The sequence below is a fragment of the Manacus candei genome, unplaced genomic scaffold, assembly GCF_025592945.1.
Source record: "Manacus candei isolate 608988 ecotype Guabito, Panama unplaced genomic scaffold, ASM2559294v1 h1tg000081l, whole genome shotgun sequence".
Taxonomy (NCBI): domain Eukaryota; kingdom Metazoa; phylum Chordata; class Aves; order Passeriformes; family Pipridae; genus Manacus; species Manacus candei.
The window spans coordinates 6080729-6099666 of record NW_026138129.1 but is presented as its reverse complement, the minus strand read 5'-3'; the positions used below and the strand labels follow the sequence as shown (position 1 = coordinate 6099666).

The following is an 18938-nucleotide window of genomic DNA, read 5'->3' as shown; positions in this document are numbered from 1 at the left end:
CAGAAAGAATAAAAGACCTTATATGCAAGGTGACAAAGTATTTACCCAGAGAAGCAAAGAGTGTGCCAGTGTATATGTACCCTCGCTTATGTATGGCATAGCCTGGACATCTGTTGCACCTCTGTGTTAACATGCAGACTCAATACACTATCTCTAGGTGTGTTTTATCTGCTGATTAGTCCCACAGGATTAGCACACTGTGAATTTATCACTAATTCTGCTTTCTTGTAGATAGAAAACGAAAGTGTTCTCCTTCCCTAAGGGAATGAGAGGTAGAAAGCACCTGGGCTAAGTGCAGCAGTCCTCTCTTTCTTGTGAAGCTTTTAGGCAGTTGTGAAAGAGATCACAAAATGAGTGATAGTGCACTGCACTCACTATCTCCTGTTTTCCACATGAAAGTTTAGCTTGGATACTTCCTTATTTTCTCAATTAGGTAAAAAAAAAAAGGAATGTGAGCATCAGTAATGCTTGCAGGAGATAACAGGAGTATCCATATGTGTTTCCTGAGGCAAGCATTCATGTGGCTGCTGGAGGTAGAAAACTAAATGTAACAGAACCTGTCAATGTTTATAAAGAGGCCATTTCCCTCAAGTACGTATTAACTCAGTAAAACATGCTTTGGTTTCTCGTATTTCAATATAATATGCATACCTCCAAAGAGAATAAATATTTGATTGTGGAAAGATTTGCTTTTGACTATTTAGGAGTGAACATCTAGCTTACAGTAAGGCTTCAAGCACATAGTCCCATACTGCAGAGGTGAATACCTTAATGTCACCTGTTAAATAATTGTATTGTAGTAGAAAGCAGCATGTGAAGCATTTTACAGTAATGAATTGTCTCCAGCTCAGTAATATAAACATCCCTACGGTAAATATGATATTTTCCAGCAAACTGAGCATGAGAAATCATACTTTACCTGAACTTAACTTCTTAGAGTCAAAATCCACTTTATTTTATTTTCATTATAAGTTGTTGGCATACTCATGCATTTGAACTTCTAAAAATTCACTTACGATGATCAGTAAGAAACATGTGGATTTTTAAAACTAATGAAATAATGTAAATACGTTCAGCCATAAATAAAAGAGAGGCCATCAATGTTCAATTACTTTTGCATGGGCAACTTTTTAATGAATGCAAGAACTTTACTGTATTTTTATGGGGCTTCTCTATAAAGGCGTATTTTTCTTCAGTGGGTCTTTGAAATGTAACAAAGGGCAAAGCAGAACTCTGAACTGCGAAACTTTTTTTTCTTCCTCTCTCATCCTTTGGAAACAAATACCATTTATCTACAAAGATGAATTTGAACACTAAAGTTTATTAACATTAAAAACAAAAATGTATTTTGTTAGATTTCATCCTTTTTTTTTTTTTAATTTTAGAGACCGTAGCTTTCACTAAGCAAAGAAAAATTGTACATTGTGTGAGTACTGGATTAATTGAAGTCACTCGAATTAGGCCGTTACTTTTTTGCATGACCTTGAAGAATTCAGGTGTCCTAAATGTCATACTTATTTTTGTATTGGGTGTAATGCAAATCGTCCTTTAATAACTTAATTTTAATACTTTTTCAATAGTCTGAGTCTTTTTTCTTATCATAGTTTTAATTTTAGTCTTTGTTTCTGTCAGTAAATCTTGAAGGAGGAGCGTATATACCCACATACACTACTAAATGAAAGAGAAAAAATAACACGAAACAAAACAAACAAACAAACAAAACACCAACTAAAAAAAGCCCCAAACACTGCACTCTGGCTGCACACAACTGAAAAATGCTTCCAATACCACTAAAAGTGATACCTATGTACAAGGGGAAGGAAAGAAGGGAGGACAGCCCAAATTTTCATGAAACTCACTGTGAGTCTTTCCTTTCACCATAAAGTGCCTCACAGCTAATTAATATTAGCTTCAGCTAAGTACTTAGAAGGACCTGAATGTGAAATAATCATGAATGTAGTCTAGTGCTTGTGCTGTGAAGTCAGTGTGAAGCAAACAGTGCTCTTGAGAACAGAGAGAGTATTTTGCAAATCCCACTTGACAAACTGAAAAAAAAGAAAAAACATGCTATCAGAATTATGGCAAGACATGAGTTAACTTTCATGTAAAAATAAAGATAGGAGAAGTTCAATATTCAACATGAAACTAAGCACAATGGATTATTCATTTGCAGTCCTCAGAAAGGCTAGGGCAGGAGAGAATTTGTAATGGAAAGAAACGTAAAAACATTTTGGTTGGGGAATATGATGAGTACCTAGCCAGTTGGCAAATTTTGAACAAAAACATGTCTTTGATAAAGAACACAGTCTGTTCATAGATGAGTCTTGATTAGATTAAAAAACCAAAATCTGTTGAGTAAAATTGTTATAAATTATAATGTTTCATCTGGAATAGGCAGATAGTTTTATGGTTTGATACTGTCATCTGCTGAATATTTAAGATCACATAAAAAATCGATTTTGGTGCCTTAGTCTACTTAGTAAACCAAGTTACTAACTTGGTCTATCTGTTATGAGAATTATCTTCTTTTCTGGTGGTCCTGACAGAGGTATGAAGGTATTAAAAATTGTGTATACTGTTTTCTTTATTTGTAGTGGTTCTTCCCAGGATTAACATGCTTCATGGGTAGGCCATACGAAATTTTAGCTTTGTTCCAAGTTACAACATGACAATAGTTACATTCAATATGAGTGCTAATTTATACAAAAAAAAAAAAATCTGTAAGGATAACTGGGGCTAAATTTCTGGGAAAATGAAATAAAAGAAATCTCTCATACTTTGGTTGCATACTTGGGTTGCATGTGTATCAACTTGGCACAAAGCTATGCCAAAGAGTAAAGAAGGCTCCCCCAAAAACTCCAGGTAGCAGAGCAAATATGATCTGGTAGAGCAGTACCAAGGCTCATAGCAATTGTTCATATGCATTGGACAAATTTTGGAGGCAGGTTTCTTATGCTATCCTTCAGTCTCAACATACACTGCCTTAACCACAGGATGGCCAAACACTGGAAAAGGCTTCCTAAAGGGGAGGTCACTGCCTCAAGCCTGTCAGCATTTGGAGCCATATGGACATTGTAGGGCCCTTCCAGCAGAACTGGATTTAAAAAACTCCCACAAAACAAAAGAACCCCCAATGGCTCTGAGAAAACGTTTTATCTGGCTCCGTACAAGTTTGTGTTGAGATGTATTAGTGTCATAGTGTATCCTTGGAAAACAATGGAAGTCAATATCTTACAGTGTCCCATGCTAGAAAAGACCTGACAAACTTTGACCATAACAAATTTGTGCCATAGGACCTTGCAAGGAGCAGGGCAGAAGGTCAACACATTGAACTGACCAGTCCTTTTAAATCCAGGACTCGAAAAGTAAGAACTAAAGACTATTCTGGAAACTAAAAGACACATGAAATGTGATGAACAAATGTAGTTCACAGTGATTTTAGTAAAATTTTAGGATATTTGGCTGCTTAGAAAGATTAGAGAATATTTAGTTAGATGCTTAACTATTTAATTATGGTTTTATCTTTGGATACATAGGAGAGGAAATATAATCAATTCTACATTTCTGTTTTGTCACCAATTTCTTGAAACATATTTTTTTTTCATTTTATTTAGAAACATAGAATCACTTAGGTTGGAAAAGAATTGCATCCAACCATTAACCTTACACTGCTAAGCCCACCACTAAATCATGTCCCTAAGTGCCATATAGACAGATCTTTTAAATACCTACAGTGGTGGTGACTCAACCACTTCCCTGGGCAGGCTGTTCCAATGCTTGATGACTCTTTCAATGAAGAAATTTTCCCTAATAGGAAAGGAACGTAGGGTGCATTTGATTGCCTCATGCAGAGCATTGATAAAGATGTTCAATACCACTTAAGTCCTGGGCAACCCCACTGGTAACCAGCTGCCAGCTGGATTTAACTCCACCCACCATCGCCCTCTTGGCCTGGCCATGCAGTTAATTTTCTACTCAGTAAGAACTACACCTGTCCAAGCTATGAGCAGCCAGTTTCTCCAGGAGAATTCTGTGGGAAACAGTGTCAAAGGCTTTACCAAAGTCCAGATTGACAACGTCCACAGCCTTTCCTTCATCCACTAGGCTCATCACCTGGTCACAAAAGGGAGATCAGGTTGGTCAAGTAGGACCTGCCTTTCACCAACCCATGCTGGCTGGGCCTGATCCCTTGGTTGTCCTGAATGTACCATGTGATGGCACTTGGGATGATCTATCGGTTCTATAACCTTTCCCAGCACCAAGGTCAGGCTGACAGGCATATAGTTCCCCAGATCCTGCTTCTGGCCCTTCTTGTGAGTAGGTTTCACTTTTGCCAACCTCCCATTGATTGATACCACCCTCATTATACAGGTCTGTTGATAAATGATGGAAAGTAGCTTGGCAAAAACATCTGCCAGCTCCCTTAATACTCTTGGGTGGATCCCATCCTGTCCCATAGATTTATGGGTGTCTAAGTGATGTAGCTGATCACTGACCATTTCCCCTCAGATTTTGAGGGCTTCATTCTGCTCCCTGTTCCTGTCTCCAGCTCAGGGGCTGGATGCCCCAAGAACAACTGGTCTTACTATTAAAGACTGAGGCAATGAACGCATCAAGTACCTCAGCCTTTTCCTCATCCTTTGTCACTATACTTCCTCCCACATCCAAAAAATGATGGAGATTCTCCTTAGGCCTACTTTTGTTACTGATGTATTTATAGAAACATACTTTACTGTCTTTTACAGCAGTAGCCAGATTGTGTTCTAGTTGGGCTTTGGCCCTTCTAATTTTCTCCTTGCATAACCTCATGACATCCTTGTAGTCCTCCTGAGTTGCCTGTCCCTTTACCCAAAGGCCATAAAATCTCCTTTTTTTTCCTGAGTTCCAGCCAAAGATCTGTGTTCAGACAGGTTAGCCTTCTTCCCTAATGGCTTATCTTTCAGCACATGGGAACATTTAATAATGGCTAATCCTCTGAACAACCATGCCAATCTAAGATTCTATGAAATAATTTTTGCAAAGGGCTTCATTTGTTTTAACTCATTTGTCATTATTTGTTCAGATATTTTACAAATATTTCCAGTTTACTCCCTCTTATGACATCTTTTTATGATATCTTTTACATTATTTAACATCAAAGATAACAACAAAATTATTTAACAATGTCACTTTAAAGAACTGTACAGTGAATGACGCAGATTATGATGCCTCTAGATGTGGTTAGTACAATGATGGAGCATTCAAAACCTGTGCACTAACTGGTTTTTCTCTTCATATCACCTTCTTAGTAACAAATGCATTCTGTTCAATAATATTATATGGTTGAATAAAATCCTCACATCTTTATGGTATAAAGAGAACTTCTGTTCACGCTGCTGTGCTCATTATGCCCAAATATAAGTCACAGGAAACAAGTCAGTTATTCTATATAAAAACATCAAAAAACTCACCTCTTCCAGCCCACAATCAAATATACAGGAACAAGAATTTCTGAAGTTTTACTTTTGTAAGTAACTGCCTGTTTTCCAGGCAATTCAAGCTGATTGCCTATGAGGGAAAGGCCAGGAAATGTTATTTGGTGACCAGAACAAGCAACTGCGGATCAGTGCCACAGGTTTCACTTGTCATGGGCTGTCTCAATGCTGTCTATATGTGCAAGCTAATATGAGCACTAACAATGTGTTGAAAAATTGTTATTTGTGGGGGGGGGGTGGGGGTGGGTGGGTGTGTGTGTTTTGCCAAGCCAAAATATGGCCAGAAATAAAGTGGCTTTGTTTCAGTCTCAGTTAAAAAAACATTTGTAATTTTCATGAGAGAGAATTGATAGGCTGAAAAAATTGTCAGAGACCATAATAAATAAATTCAACTTACAAAAACTGATCCCAAAATGGTAAATTGTTTCTTTTATGACTTCTGCTCCAAGGAAACCATGTGGTTTTCAAAAAAAAAAGAGGACCACATGTGTAATGGTTACCCCTTCACTTCATACTTTGATGTCTGTATCTTTGCAGCAGACAGGCAAATCTCAGAGACAGCTAAATACAGTGAAAGAGAGAAGAGAAAGGACATACAGGGAGAAGAGCTATCAAAAGGGCACAAGATGAAACAGGTAACTCAATTCCCATTCTATGTGAACCATTTGTTTGATTGGAGGCAGCTCCACTATTTGCCATGTAAGGATGAGGAAGGATGTATTATTTAAGAATAGAGGTCTTTCCTTAACTGCCTCCTGAGCATCATGTCACCACTATAAAAAACAATGCATGTCTCTATACAGAACTGCAAGTTGCTCCACCCTTTGGCAAGAAGAGACGAAGCAGAGCTTTCACAGGGGCAGCTAAAAGGAAGAAATATAATATGAGGGTTCTACATCTGAATTCAAAACATGCTGATAAACATTTGATATCTTACAGTACTCATGAAGCAAAAAATGGAGTTCATAGGGTTGCAGACTTTGTTTTCATGATGTCATTAAATCAGAAAGGGTTTGCTTCCATTCTTCAAATGGTTTTTATTTCCCCAAGCAAGGAGATTCAATTTCTGCAATTACATTTGATGTATTTTTCCCTGAAAAGCTAGGATACTGTTACAGTTACCGGTTGAGATACGCTGCTATTTTCTTTCTGAGCATGAGGAAATCTATGAGACTCCCAGATGCTACTGCTTTGTTAAATCTAGTGAATGTTGCTTTTTAATTAGGATTAGTGTACTTCTATTCTTGTATATAACTGGAGAGAAGAGAAAGCCATTCACAAGTTCGGCATTCAGCAAAAGCTTCTCAAAAATTTGCACTAGAATTCTCTAAGGCATTAACAGCATGGTGATTGCACCAATATTTTTAGGCAAGGGGTTATTAATTTTCACTGGCAATTGGTCAAATCACTGATGAACTTTATTCTTCTGGAATAACGTTGATATTAAATTTTAAAGGGTTTGGTTGGTTTTTTGGGTTTTTTTACACTTATTTTTACCAACGTATCTTTTGCAGATGTCAACTTAATGGCTAAAGGAAATCAAAATGTGAATTCAGCAATCAAAGCACAGGTTTTCCTTCATTTCAGGTGTCTAAAACCCGAACCTTGGAAGATTAGTCCACTTTTTAGATATACACCACCAGTGTATTCAGTTTCCCTGTCTGTTTTTGTGAGGATGCCACATTATTCCTCAGTATTTGAAAGGAAATGTCTTTCTTTTGTCTCTCTCTGTGTGTCAGAAGCAGTGGGAAAAGATTAAAATTAAATTTATTTTCTTCGTTCTCTATATCATGTTATGTAAGCACATTAGGGCTTTAAGAGCTTAGTGTCAAAGACTCTGGAATGAGTCTGGCATACACAAATACAACAGTGCCACAGTGAAGCTGAAATATTATGAGGAAAAATGACTGCACAAGTCGCTGACTCACTCATTAACCAGATGCAGATGGAGTCTCAGTCTCCAGGCACAGGGCAAGAGAAAGGGGACTGAGCAGTGCTGCCAGCCTTACGCCAAGTCTGAACTCATGGGTCCAGTCCATCCACCACGCGACTTGGGAGCAAAACAAAAGGAAACCGATCTCTGCTCCTTCATTTCCCAGTCTGCAAACTCTGCTAAACAGGCATAAGAGTCTGAAGCTTGCTTTTCTCCCTGCCCTTTCTGCCTCTCCCCATGGACATTCAGACTCTCACACAACTATGGCTCCAGGAAAAGCACATTTAAGATGTGCTTAAGTGACAATGCACATAATTCATGCTTACGCTGTGGGAAATGATAAAGCTGTGTTCAAATATGTCTTCGTCCAAGTGAGCAGAGAAAGCTTTCTTCTCGTATCTCCTTTCTAATGACCTGAAGAAGCTCAGCAGGTGATGAGAAGACTGGCATTTTCCTAAAGCTGGCTGCAGCTTCAAGTGAATATGAAGATTGGGCGTGCCTGATGTATGGACATGACAGTTCAGGAGTGAGCAGACAGAGCGTGTCTGGGTAAGATACTACATATTCATAAACACTCTCAGCTGATGTGCAATGCTGCAGCCCCTGTTTGCCTTCAGAAGAGGCTAGAGGGAGGCTGGAGGCCTTTGCAGCAGCTGCCAGTGTGGCTTTGCCAGAATTGCATCACTGAAGTGGGAGGCAGGTAGGGGCAAAACAGGCCTATGGTGGAGAAAAAGTTCCTTTTCTCCTTCTCCATAAATTTGCATTGCCTGCTCTGTCTCTTGTATTGGCTAGCAGCAGAAGAAAGGACTTCAAGGGAAACATAATGCACCACCTAAGGGCCACGCACAGCTGTCTGCATGCCAGCTACCCCGGAAGAGTGGTGTCTCACTTCATTAGCCTGACCCTTGCAAGGTGTAGCTCTGTACCATCACAGGTTTGCAACATATGCAGATTATTCCCATGCATTTATAACTCCAACACTCAGAACTGAAAGAAACTGATTACAGAGCTGAAAAGTTGTAAGAATACATGTCCTCAACAGTATTTATAGCAGCGGGAAAAGGAGCAAGAAGCAAACAGAAATTCCACAACAGCTCAATGTAGAGGGGAAACTCTGTTAAATGAAGGTCTGCAGAGATCCACTTAGAGCAGATGGCTTGACAGAAGCTCATCAGCCTAATAAAGCTTCTGTAGGGGATAACAGTATGGCCCGAAGCTTCTGTGTTTCTTCCCACTGGCCTAGAATTCTTCATAAGAAATTTTGTTTATGAAAAAAATCTAGGGTTTATGGCCCTATGAGAATGATATCATGAGATTCTTTCTCCTCTAAACAAGCCTGCAAGCTGGCATTTTAAACCTCTTCTGTACATATCCACTGCTATTAGCTGTTAAAGGCTTGGCAGGAAAATTTAGCATTGCTTCCCTTTGTTCCTGGCTTCTAGTGGAATATTCATGATGAAATAGCTCTGCAGTGAAGACTGGTTTTTAATGGAATAGCAATGGGAGGATCTACAAAGTATAGCTCAGTGCAAGGTGAGAAAAAACCCAGCCCACTTAAAAAAAAAAAAATCCATACTTGTGATATTTGCATGGGTACTTCAGTGAGAGCAGCTTGAGAAATACAATTCAGAGAATATTTAACAGTGAAGCAACATAAGAAAAAACTGCCCAAAATTTCAAGTTTTAAGGGTTTTGATTACCTCATTTTGGCTATTATCTTGATTCCTATCCTTTGGAATTAATAGACTAGAAAACAACAGAAGAAAATAACTGTACTTATTTGAAATAAATAAGTTTCTGTATCTTGTATTCCCAGGCAAGTATCAGTACAAATGGTTTGAAAAGAAACATGACTTTGTGTTTATGAGCCATCATTTTCATGGTTGTATTCATGTGCCAAACCTGAAGTATACTTAAAACTGCCCTAATGCACATAAAATTATTGATGTTCATTATTATGCGCATTCTAATGAATATGTCTGGAATTAAGTCCGTCATGAAGCAAGTAAGCTGCAAATATAATTCACCTACTTGATGATTAAAAAAATAATCAATATTTGCCCCTTCTAGCTTATGGAAGTACATACATGATCAAAATACTGCGATCACCTATTGGAAAACTCATGGAACTGATCAAAAATCACATGAAAATACGGTGGCTTATTACAGTCAAATACCAAACATAATTCTCAAGGCATAAAACTATAAATCAATAGAACTCTGACTGTGATTCTGAACATGGTCAGAAGAAATTAGGCTTTAAAAAAATCTACTTTAATTCAGAGAGTTAGGACATAACATTAAATGACACGTTCATTCCAAAACCAGACAATATAGAACATAATCTGAAGTGACTCTATAATCTTTCTTAGAGACAGAGAGTAACTATTATGAGAGTTTGACAAATAATTATTATGACTAGTTTGGTTTTCTTAAATGGTGGACTGTGTACAATCTGCTGGCAAAATGACCACATCATGTTCTATAACTTATTTGAAGTATTATTTACCTTCTACAGCAATATATTATTTTGCAATTCCTATTTTACTTAGAAATTAATATTGCATCTTAAAACCAGGAAAAAATATGCCAGATGATTTTTTTTCTTTGATTGAGTGGTTTGTATTAGTAATCAGCAGATGCTGATTTCAAATCCTAATGTAATATTTGAAATCCATCTTATTATTTCATTAGCTGACTAAAATTTAATGCTACAAAGGCATTTGAAAGGTCAAGCTCAGCCTTTGCATTTAAATGACATAGGCAACAACCCAATTACTTCAGTGGAAGATTCATAAACAGGCTGAATGGAATGGAGGGCTTTTACCCTGTCTCATCCAGGTGAGAGGCCATACTCTGAGCAGGAGTCATGATCCCGCACCCCCAATTTAATCTTTGACTGGGATTCTTTATTTTGTTTTGGTTTTAACTATTTTCTCTTCTTTTCTTCTGTATCCTTTCCTGGGAACATGACAACAGGGAATTTAGTGTGTTATTCTTACTGTGTATCCTATAGTTTTTTCTGTCAGTCACAGTTCAACAACAAACTATCTCTGAGCCTCTCTCTCTCAGACTCTGCAGGGTCCCACAATTGCCCATGCTCTTAAAGCCTCAGGCACCATTTTAATGCGATTATTATTTAATGTGGTTGTTATCGCAGAGACCTTGGATGTGCCTGCTTCTCTTGGTTTCTTTACAGCCTTCCTCCAGTGCCATTCTGGATCCTGACCAAATTTATGCAAGGACAAGATTCCACTGAGCCCATTTTCTACATGACCTGAACTCCTGTGGAAAAACAATTAAAAAGAAAGAAAACCCAAATTCATTCTTCTCCTATCCCTCCAGTAGCTATGTAACCTTGCTGCCTTATTTGCATACTTAATTAAAGACATATTTAGAACTCCTATTCTTAACAGATCAGTTATTTGGAACAAGTTTAGCAGATAATAAATTGCTGCTACTCTTACATGAGGCAGGAATGAACACAATTAATATCAAATTCATTTACAAATGTAAAGGAATACTTTTATGTTATTTGGCTACTTTAATCAAGTTTTTCACTCTTAATGAAAAGAAAAAGAAGTCAAATTAGATACCTTTACAGATATTACATTGTAACATACAATGGTAGAAAAATGGAAAACACAGGACTGATTAAATTTCCAGTTCCATGCTTTTCATATGAAGCCTGAGACTATCTGAAAGAAAGAGACTGAACTCAGTAATTGTCCTGCAGCTTTCAGAACATTAACCACCTTACAATACTTACATTAGGAACCTGAATACATATTCAGGCACCTAATTAATTGACTTGATTAATACCTGAACTTCTCTAGCTGGTGTTGATTTTCATGGGAATTAGGGGAGATCAGCGCCCTTAAAAAGCAGGTCAATTTATCTAGGGCTCAGAGCATGCACTTGAGGAGCTAATTTTGAGCATCTTCATCAGAAAAGGCTGCTTCAGTGTTGAAAATAAGCAACCTTCATATTAACTATAGAATATATTCCCACCGAATGGGGCAAAGGAGTTAAAAAAAATCCATTCTCTGAATATGTTAAATATTTGGCACCAGCACAACATCCAAAACTAATAGGGTCTATAGATTAGAGTGGAAAAATATGATGAAAGTAATAAAATACACATATTCATCTGTGCTCCTATATGGGATGGAGATCAAAAATGGAACAAATCGCAAACTCTTTTCCATCCATTGATCTAGACCTGTAAACATCTAAGTACTGGCATCATGGTTGTCTGTGTACGGGCATGAGATCCTGAGGACTTCAAAGGTATGAGATAATATTTCATGTTAACAGACCAAGCACTCTCCCCATTGTAGGTCACAGACTAGCTGGTCTGTTCCTATTTTAAATTCAAGAGGTTCTGTATGAGGACAAAGAACAGCCAGGAAAGATATCTAATATTAACTACTCTTTAAATTGTTTTTGATTTAAGATGGGCTTCAGAATTCTTGCATGACAGTGTACCACCCATCAGCCAGTACTATACGTTTCTCTTCCTTTTCATTATTTCTGGTTTTCTTATTATTCTAAAAGAATAAACCATTTCTTCCATTAAGAAGAGAACTTCTTAATGCTAAGGTCTTATTAAAAACACCAGCATTAGCCGTCTGAATACAAATGAGTATGAACACCAATGTATCTTACTTCAGTGGAAATATAGCTTACTCCAAATTTCTCCTTTGCCAAGTTTGCTGATGGTTTTGCATTGTTGGGTTTTGACTGTTTTGTTGGTTTGGTTTGGTTTGGGGGGGGGGGGGTTGTTTTTTTTAAAAGTCCGTACCCTCACATGAGAAAGCTTCTGTCTAATGGGCTAGCTTCCTGGAACCACATGGCTGCGTGCTGATGGGATGGATATCACATGTGCAAGGCACAGGCTACACAGCAGTCCCTCAACCATCCAGTTGCTTTCAGACAATCCCATGGCTTCCCAGGTCCTAATGTAGATGCTGCAGCTGCGCTGGAGCTGAGGAGCGAAGTGGTTTCAGCCACCCTAACCAGCTGGGCCATGTCATAATTTAACAGAGTACACTCACAGCTTTTTGTGAAATTAAGCATAGTTTTCAAATGTTTGTTAGGAGGATCCAAATATTCCCTTTTAACCCTTGCAATATGCAACACATTAATCGCAAATACACAGATCACAAAAATCCACTTTATCTTCCCTTTAACTGGACATCTGCACATAGCTGTGTTCAACTACAATACCACAGAAAAGATCCATCTTAAAGCTAAACTAAGATTAGGAGTTTCTGAAAAATATCTGCATGAGGACAATGCCTCACTGATTAACAGCAAACTAGAGCTAAGCAAATCAGAAGATAAAATAAGTGGCCCTAATTTGTATTCACACATTAAATTCAACAGAAAAAACAGAAGCAAGATTCTTTCAGATCTGAAAGAATTTTAAAAGCATTCATTTTGACCTACCTCCCTTTTTGCTGGGTATAGCAAAATGTGACAATGTAGAAAATACTGAAATACTCAAGATTTCACAAGAAAAATGTGCCCTTGTGATGGGAATTTTTATATAGAATAAACCTGAGAAAAGCAGCAAAGTGGCCTTTGCAGAAAGTAGACAGTGCACTGCATAGCATGATGTGTAGAGTGCTACTGCTTTGAACAGAATAGCCCTGCTTTTCCATTCCTGCAGAGTTGAGCCTGAATCTAGAGTTAAATTAAAGGTTTGAACTTGCAGGTTCCTTCAAAGCTGCTTTCTACTGTATGGATCTCAAAAATATCAGCTGAAGGAAACCTTTGGAAATCCTCGTCTAGTACTTTACTGTGCTACTGTAGCCCTCTGGCTCAGCCAGCAACCTAGCCCAGCTGCAGTAGCTGCTTTTATCATTTTTCTATCTCCCTCCACACCAGCAGACTTCTGCACTTCCCCAGACCTCTCAGTGTGAGTGGGAAAACAAAAGTTTATTCTAGCAGCACTACTCTTCTGAGCATGAACTTTCCATCAGATTATTCTCCCTATGGATGCCAATGCAGCTTATTCTGAGTAGGAAATTCTGTGGTTTGCATGGTTCAAGTTTTACCACTTGGGCTCACAATTAATTGTTCTTTACACCACTACTTGCCACAATCTATTAAAAGGAACACATTTGTTTTAAGAACTCTACTTGGTTATTTTTCAGATAATATCCTTGTGTACAGAGTATCTCTGGGTGGTACCTAGATATGTGTGAGTGTGTGGGTCTGTGCCTACATATGATAGCTTCTACATCTCCTTTCCACTTGTATTATGGGGTAATGCTGCCAGTAATGACAATCTGTAAAGCTGCAACGGGTGTTTAAAATTTTCCACCTACAGGTAAATGAGGAAAGAGAAGGTATCATCTAATAAAAGACATTGGGGCCTGACAGAAGGCAGTTCTCCTTGTTTTCAGATAACTTGTGTTATTTCATCTGATTGACTTACTGGTTTGGTTAAACATTTATATCTCTGCTAATTGTTCTGATGCACAACTTGCACAAACAATCGATTTCTAGGAAAAATTCAAATAATTTTAATTGTGTGCTTTTGTCCTCATCACGCTCCTGATAAAAGTTTAAATCATCTGTGGCAGTCCAAACAGTCAGGAGTGCCCATGTCTCCCTCTAGCCATAGGAGACAGGAGTCCCAAGGAGGTACAAGGGAGGATGACTCATATGTCCTGTTCCTTTGCAGCACCATCAGTTTGCCCATGTAGTTGAGAAGGCTGAATGTCACAAGCCTACACGAGGATCCTTTTAATCTGAGGAGTGCAAACTTTTACTGTTAGAACCCGCAATGGTAAATGTAGGTGTAAATATTAGATTCAGAAAACCTTTGTCATATCCTGCTGTAGTGCGTATGTTTTCTGTAAACTGTCTTCTATGTTGTTTATAAAGGCACATGTATATTGGTTCTTTCCTTCATTTCGTGATGATCACATTTTTCGTTATGGCTCCCAAAAGAAGAAAGATATTTACTTTTATTGTATATTGATTGACAGTCTGGTTTTAAAAAATTTCTGGAAATATAAAATATTAGATAAATGTAGCAGCTTTCTTCCAAACATGGAAATGAAAAACCAGAAGCAAATGAACAAAAAACTAGTCATAATGTCTTCTCCAAATAATTCATATTATTTATAAAACATAAACACATAATTAACAACAGGACAGAGGAGGCAAAATAAAATTAAAAACTCATGGGTCAAGATAAAGGTAATCTAATAAAGAAAAGCGAAGACAATATATGGAAGCAAAGGAGAATATATTCTCTACCCCTGTCAACAGATAATGTCCAGTTACTTCCTGGGAAAGGTAGTCTCAGTATGTAGCACTTGCTTTGGAAAAGAAATGCCTTAATAATGAATGCTCCCCCCACCTCCTCATCCTTTCTCTCATCTTTTGTTGCTAGCCATGATATCATACGTATGAAACCTTCAGTAAGTTTGGGTCAAATGTCCTGGCCATACCACCTCCCAGCCTCTTACCCACTCCCAGCCTACCAACCTTTAAGGGTGGGCATAAGGGGTTGGAGAGATCCTCAGTGCTGTGTGAACGCTGCTCAGCAGTGCCCAAAAACTGGTGTGTTACTTTTTTAGCTACCAATACAAAGCACAGTGCTATGAGAGCTTCTATGGAGAAAGTTAACTCCATCCCAGTCAGATCCAAGAAAACTACATGTAAGAAAATTTCTATACTTGAATCCTATCATGTTGAGGAAGAATATTTCCTATAGCAGATAGAGAGAAAAGAGGGAGGGAAAGAAAGGGGGACAGGGAAAGAGATATTCCCTTATGAGAGGCATTTGGCTATCACATTGTAAAGAATGCGTCAAAAATAGTTCCCACTCATTTACTTCCACCCAAGTGGGAAAAGTAAGTCATTGAATTTTTGCAAGAAAGGATGATCCAAAGGAGCAGTCACTGCAAAACTCTCGATGGTTTTCTTGTCTTCCCAAGAATTTATGCTACTACTATGTAGTCCTAGTACATCCAGATAAACTGTTCTGAAAATGTGGCCAACTCTTGGGCATCATACAGACTTCATAGAGCAGAATGCACTTGGACTTTCTTCCTTCCAATAGTGCTTAGACCTTTTTCTTTCATAATATGCATGTACATTCAGAACATGTACATTCAGAGCTCAGTGTTACATGAGAATTTCTAAAGGACAACATCAGTCTTCTCAGGGACTGAATGAGGGAATTCCTGTCATCAGAGAAGGGAGATTTCTAGGAACGAGTTTTCCTTTGCTTTATAGTGAGCCTAGAATCCCAAGCTACTGCTGACTCAACAATAACAGAGTGTGAAAAATTGGAAATCCAGCAGCTGTAATTGCTTGAGAAGTCCTTGCCTATCCACAAATGATAAAAATTGAACTTCGCATGCCAGTGGCAATTCTGAAGAAACTCAGTAAAGTAATTAGACTGTATGTGAGCAAATTATAATGGACAGGCAGTAACTGAAGATTCTCCAATACAAACTGAGTATTCTGAATCTTTTCTTAATAAAGTAGTCACAGAACAGTGCTGCCTCTCCTGTTTTTTTTCTGGATGCCTCTAGGCAATCCCCAGCTTTGTAACTACCATTATACTATGCTTCCCTAGATATCACAAGAATTTTTGTCTTAGGCCTTCTTTTTCATTACATAGTTTCCTGAGATGTTAACTTTCCAGACACAGAAGATGAACTTGAGCAGTACTGCCTTTAAATCAATCTCTTAATTCTGTAGGTATGCCATTAGTGGGAATAGATACCTTGTGATGCTGCTCTTTGCTGATTTGAGATATTTTTGGACTTGTTAGCTCTGTGTGATAAGCCTGAGCATTATCAGTGGTACACTGTGAAATTTAAAAGCTGATTGCTTTTCAGCAAAGCCTAAGTATCACACATATTGAGATTTCACACAAAAATATAGGGGTTTTAGAGGAGGGAAAGATATCTGAATTCCCAAATTGACTCTACTAACTTTCAGAGTCTACCAACGTGGACAAATGATTTTGTGTTTCATCAGTACTATCAGAATGTAGTGGTTCATGTCTCTGATACCTGACACCTTGAGAAGCCCAGAATATGGAGCAGGCACAGAATGATATCTCTTCAAACCCTCTCCAATGTCCACCGGCTTCCACCCTGGGTTATCCTGAGAAAGTTTGAGTTGTTTTTTTTTGTTTGTTTTTGTTTGTTTTGTGTGTTTGTTTGGTTTTGGTTTGGTTTGGGTTTTGTCGATTTTTTTGTGTGTGTTTGTGAGTTTTTTTAATAAAGCAACATTTACTGGTTTTCTTCCATGAATTTGTTTAATTGTTTTTTGCTTAAGTACAGTTTTGGACTGTATGGCAATCACTATGTGAAAACTCACCTACACATTCTGTGCAGAAGTATCTCATCTTGGCCGTTTTGAACTCACCAGCTGGTACTTGCCTTTGATACAGCAGGTGAAGGATAACTATGCTGGTTCAGACTCAATTTTTTAGTTTTGTAACCAAACAGAGGCTGGATAAAAAACTAGCCATGTTTACAACAGCTGCTGAGATGCCTCAAAATTAGGCCTTTTTATAGAATATTAGCCTAAAATTTATTTGTGTAAATGGAATGAACAGAACAGTGTAATTTTAATCTTCTTTTCTTACAAAAGAGGGCTGTGCATTTACACTGCATCAATCACTCAACTCTCCTTAGCAATTTTTGCCCTTGTTGACCCATGTTAACTCCTTTGTCTGAGCTGAAGCAGTCTCAAAGCCAATTAAATGTATATACCATAAATCAACATTTTGCTAGAGTTTAAGTCGGTGACAGTATTTGGTGATGTGTCTCAGCTGTGAATAAGAGAACTTGGGAGAAACAAAAGATACTGTGGAAGCTCTTGTTAAAAAGTATTACTGATGGAGAAGGAAGAGCTGGAAACTATGAGAATGCATCTCAGGGAGCACATGAAGACCAACTGAGATTACTGCTAGGGGATAGAGGAGGTGGAGATGTAAAGAATAGGACAGAAATCCATGGGAAGTCAAGCTTCACTAGGTTTGTTTCTAATGAAGTAACTTCCTTACTACAAGTATACATTTTGACTAGAAAGGATGCATTTGCAAACTACAAAAAAAATATTTACAAAAATTATTCAGCATGTATTTTACAGGAATGTAATCACTTCTCACTCAATCTGCTAATAAATTTAATCTTACTGAAACATTTTGTTTTCTTTTCTCAGATTCTGAATGGAAGAGAAAATCTGTCTATACACAAGTACTCTTCCCTTTCTATGAGGTAAGATTTACCTTCATCTGTAGAAGAATGTGGTTTTTTATATGAGTGCTAAATAGTGGAAACAAACTATAAATGTTTTAATGGGTAAGAAAAGAAAGGGTGAAGCAGATGACTGGCCAAATATAAGACTCATCAATTTTCCTTAAAATATTTTTTATGTCATAATATTTTCTGTGAAATTCCTCATTATTAAGTTGATCAGAAAAGCTGAGTTTTAGGGAAAAAAGTATAAATTTCTTCCTATTTTTGTAAAATTTATGATTACTTTTTTTTACAAGCCCTATTATAAACTTGGACAACCTTCTCAGACTTAGCATAGCCCTAAAGTATGAAAAGGGAACAAGTCACTCTATAATAGAGAAGAACTAAATTGAGTGGAGGCTGTACGACCAATACCAGACATACTTCAGGGAGTTGAGATTAATACCTGTACAATTTGAGATTACACTTTTTACCATTTTTTGGACCTTACAAAAACCAAAAACAACACACACACACACAAAAACCAAACCAAACCAAAACCAAAACCAAACAAAAAAAAAGAAAACTACCCAAAAAACCAAACCAAATACCATAAAAATAGAAAACAAAACAAGAACAAGCACACACAAAATCCCACAGAACCCCCCAAAAAACCAAAACCATAGAAAATTTTTTGCCAGAGCACAGATTCAAAAACAGAAAAATAATTGACAGGTTACCAGTGCAGTTCTTCTGGAAGTTGGGATTCTCTAGTGGGTGCCCTGGGATACGGCACTGAAATCTGTGCTGCCAGAACTCAGGAAACCAAGGATTGCGGGTGTTGGTGTCCAGACGCAGCTTCAGATAGTAGTCATCAAATGCCAAGACCTCAGGAGACTGCAGTTTGATAGTAATGCCTCCATTTGCTTCGGGTTCATAACCTTCAATGACTTCATCTCTGTCTGCCCAACCGTCACTGCAAAGAGGCAGAAAACCATTATTACACAAAGACAGGAAGCTTGTTTTGAAAAAACAACCAGAAAACAGCAGGCCGGCACCCTTGGAAGCAAGTGATTAAGGGGGAATATAAAGGTGTAAAATTCAGGCAGAGAAAGCAGAGTAATAGAGGCTTGTAATGAGCAGTCTGACTGATTTCATGCAGAGTCCTCATTAACTCATCTGGAATAATGAGGATTTATCCTTGTCCCTCTGGAAAGGTTATTGGGCATAGCTTCTGCTGTTATGTCTGAAGAGATTCTGCCTTCTTTCCACTGTCTTGTAAGGGGTGGAAACTGAGAAAATTAATGT

At 37.8% G+C, this 18938-nt stretch overlaps 1 protein-coding gene across 5 annotated transcripts in view; it reads right to left on the bottom strand.

Moving 5' to 3' along the window:
* The window catches only part of GRM1 (glutamate metabotropic receptor 1), a 178298-nt gene that overhangs the window by 47602 nt on the left and 111758 nt on the right, over positions 1-18938 (bottom strand). For all 5 annotated transcript variants that reach the window (XM_051811294.1, XM_051811295.1, XM_051811296.1 and 2 more), the window contains exon 4: positions 18371-18606. In XM_051811294.1, coding sequence (XP_051667254.1) covers positions 18371-18606 — 236 coding nt within the window. The remainder of the gene's footprint in view (positions 1-18370; positions 18607-18938) is intronic.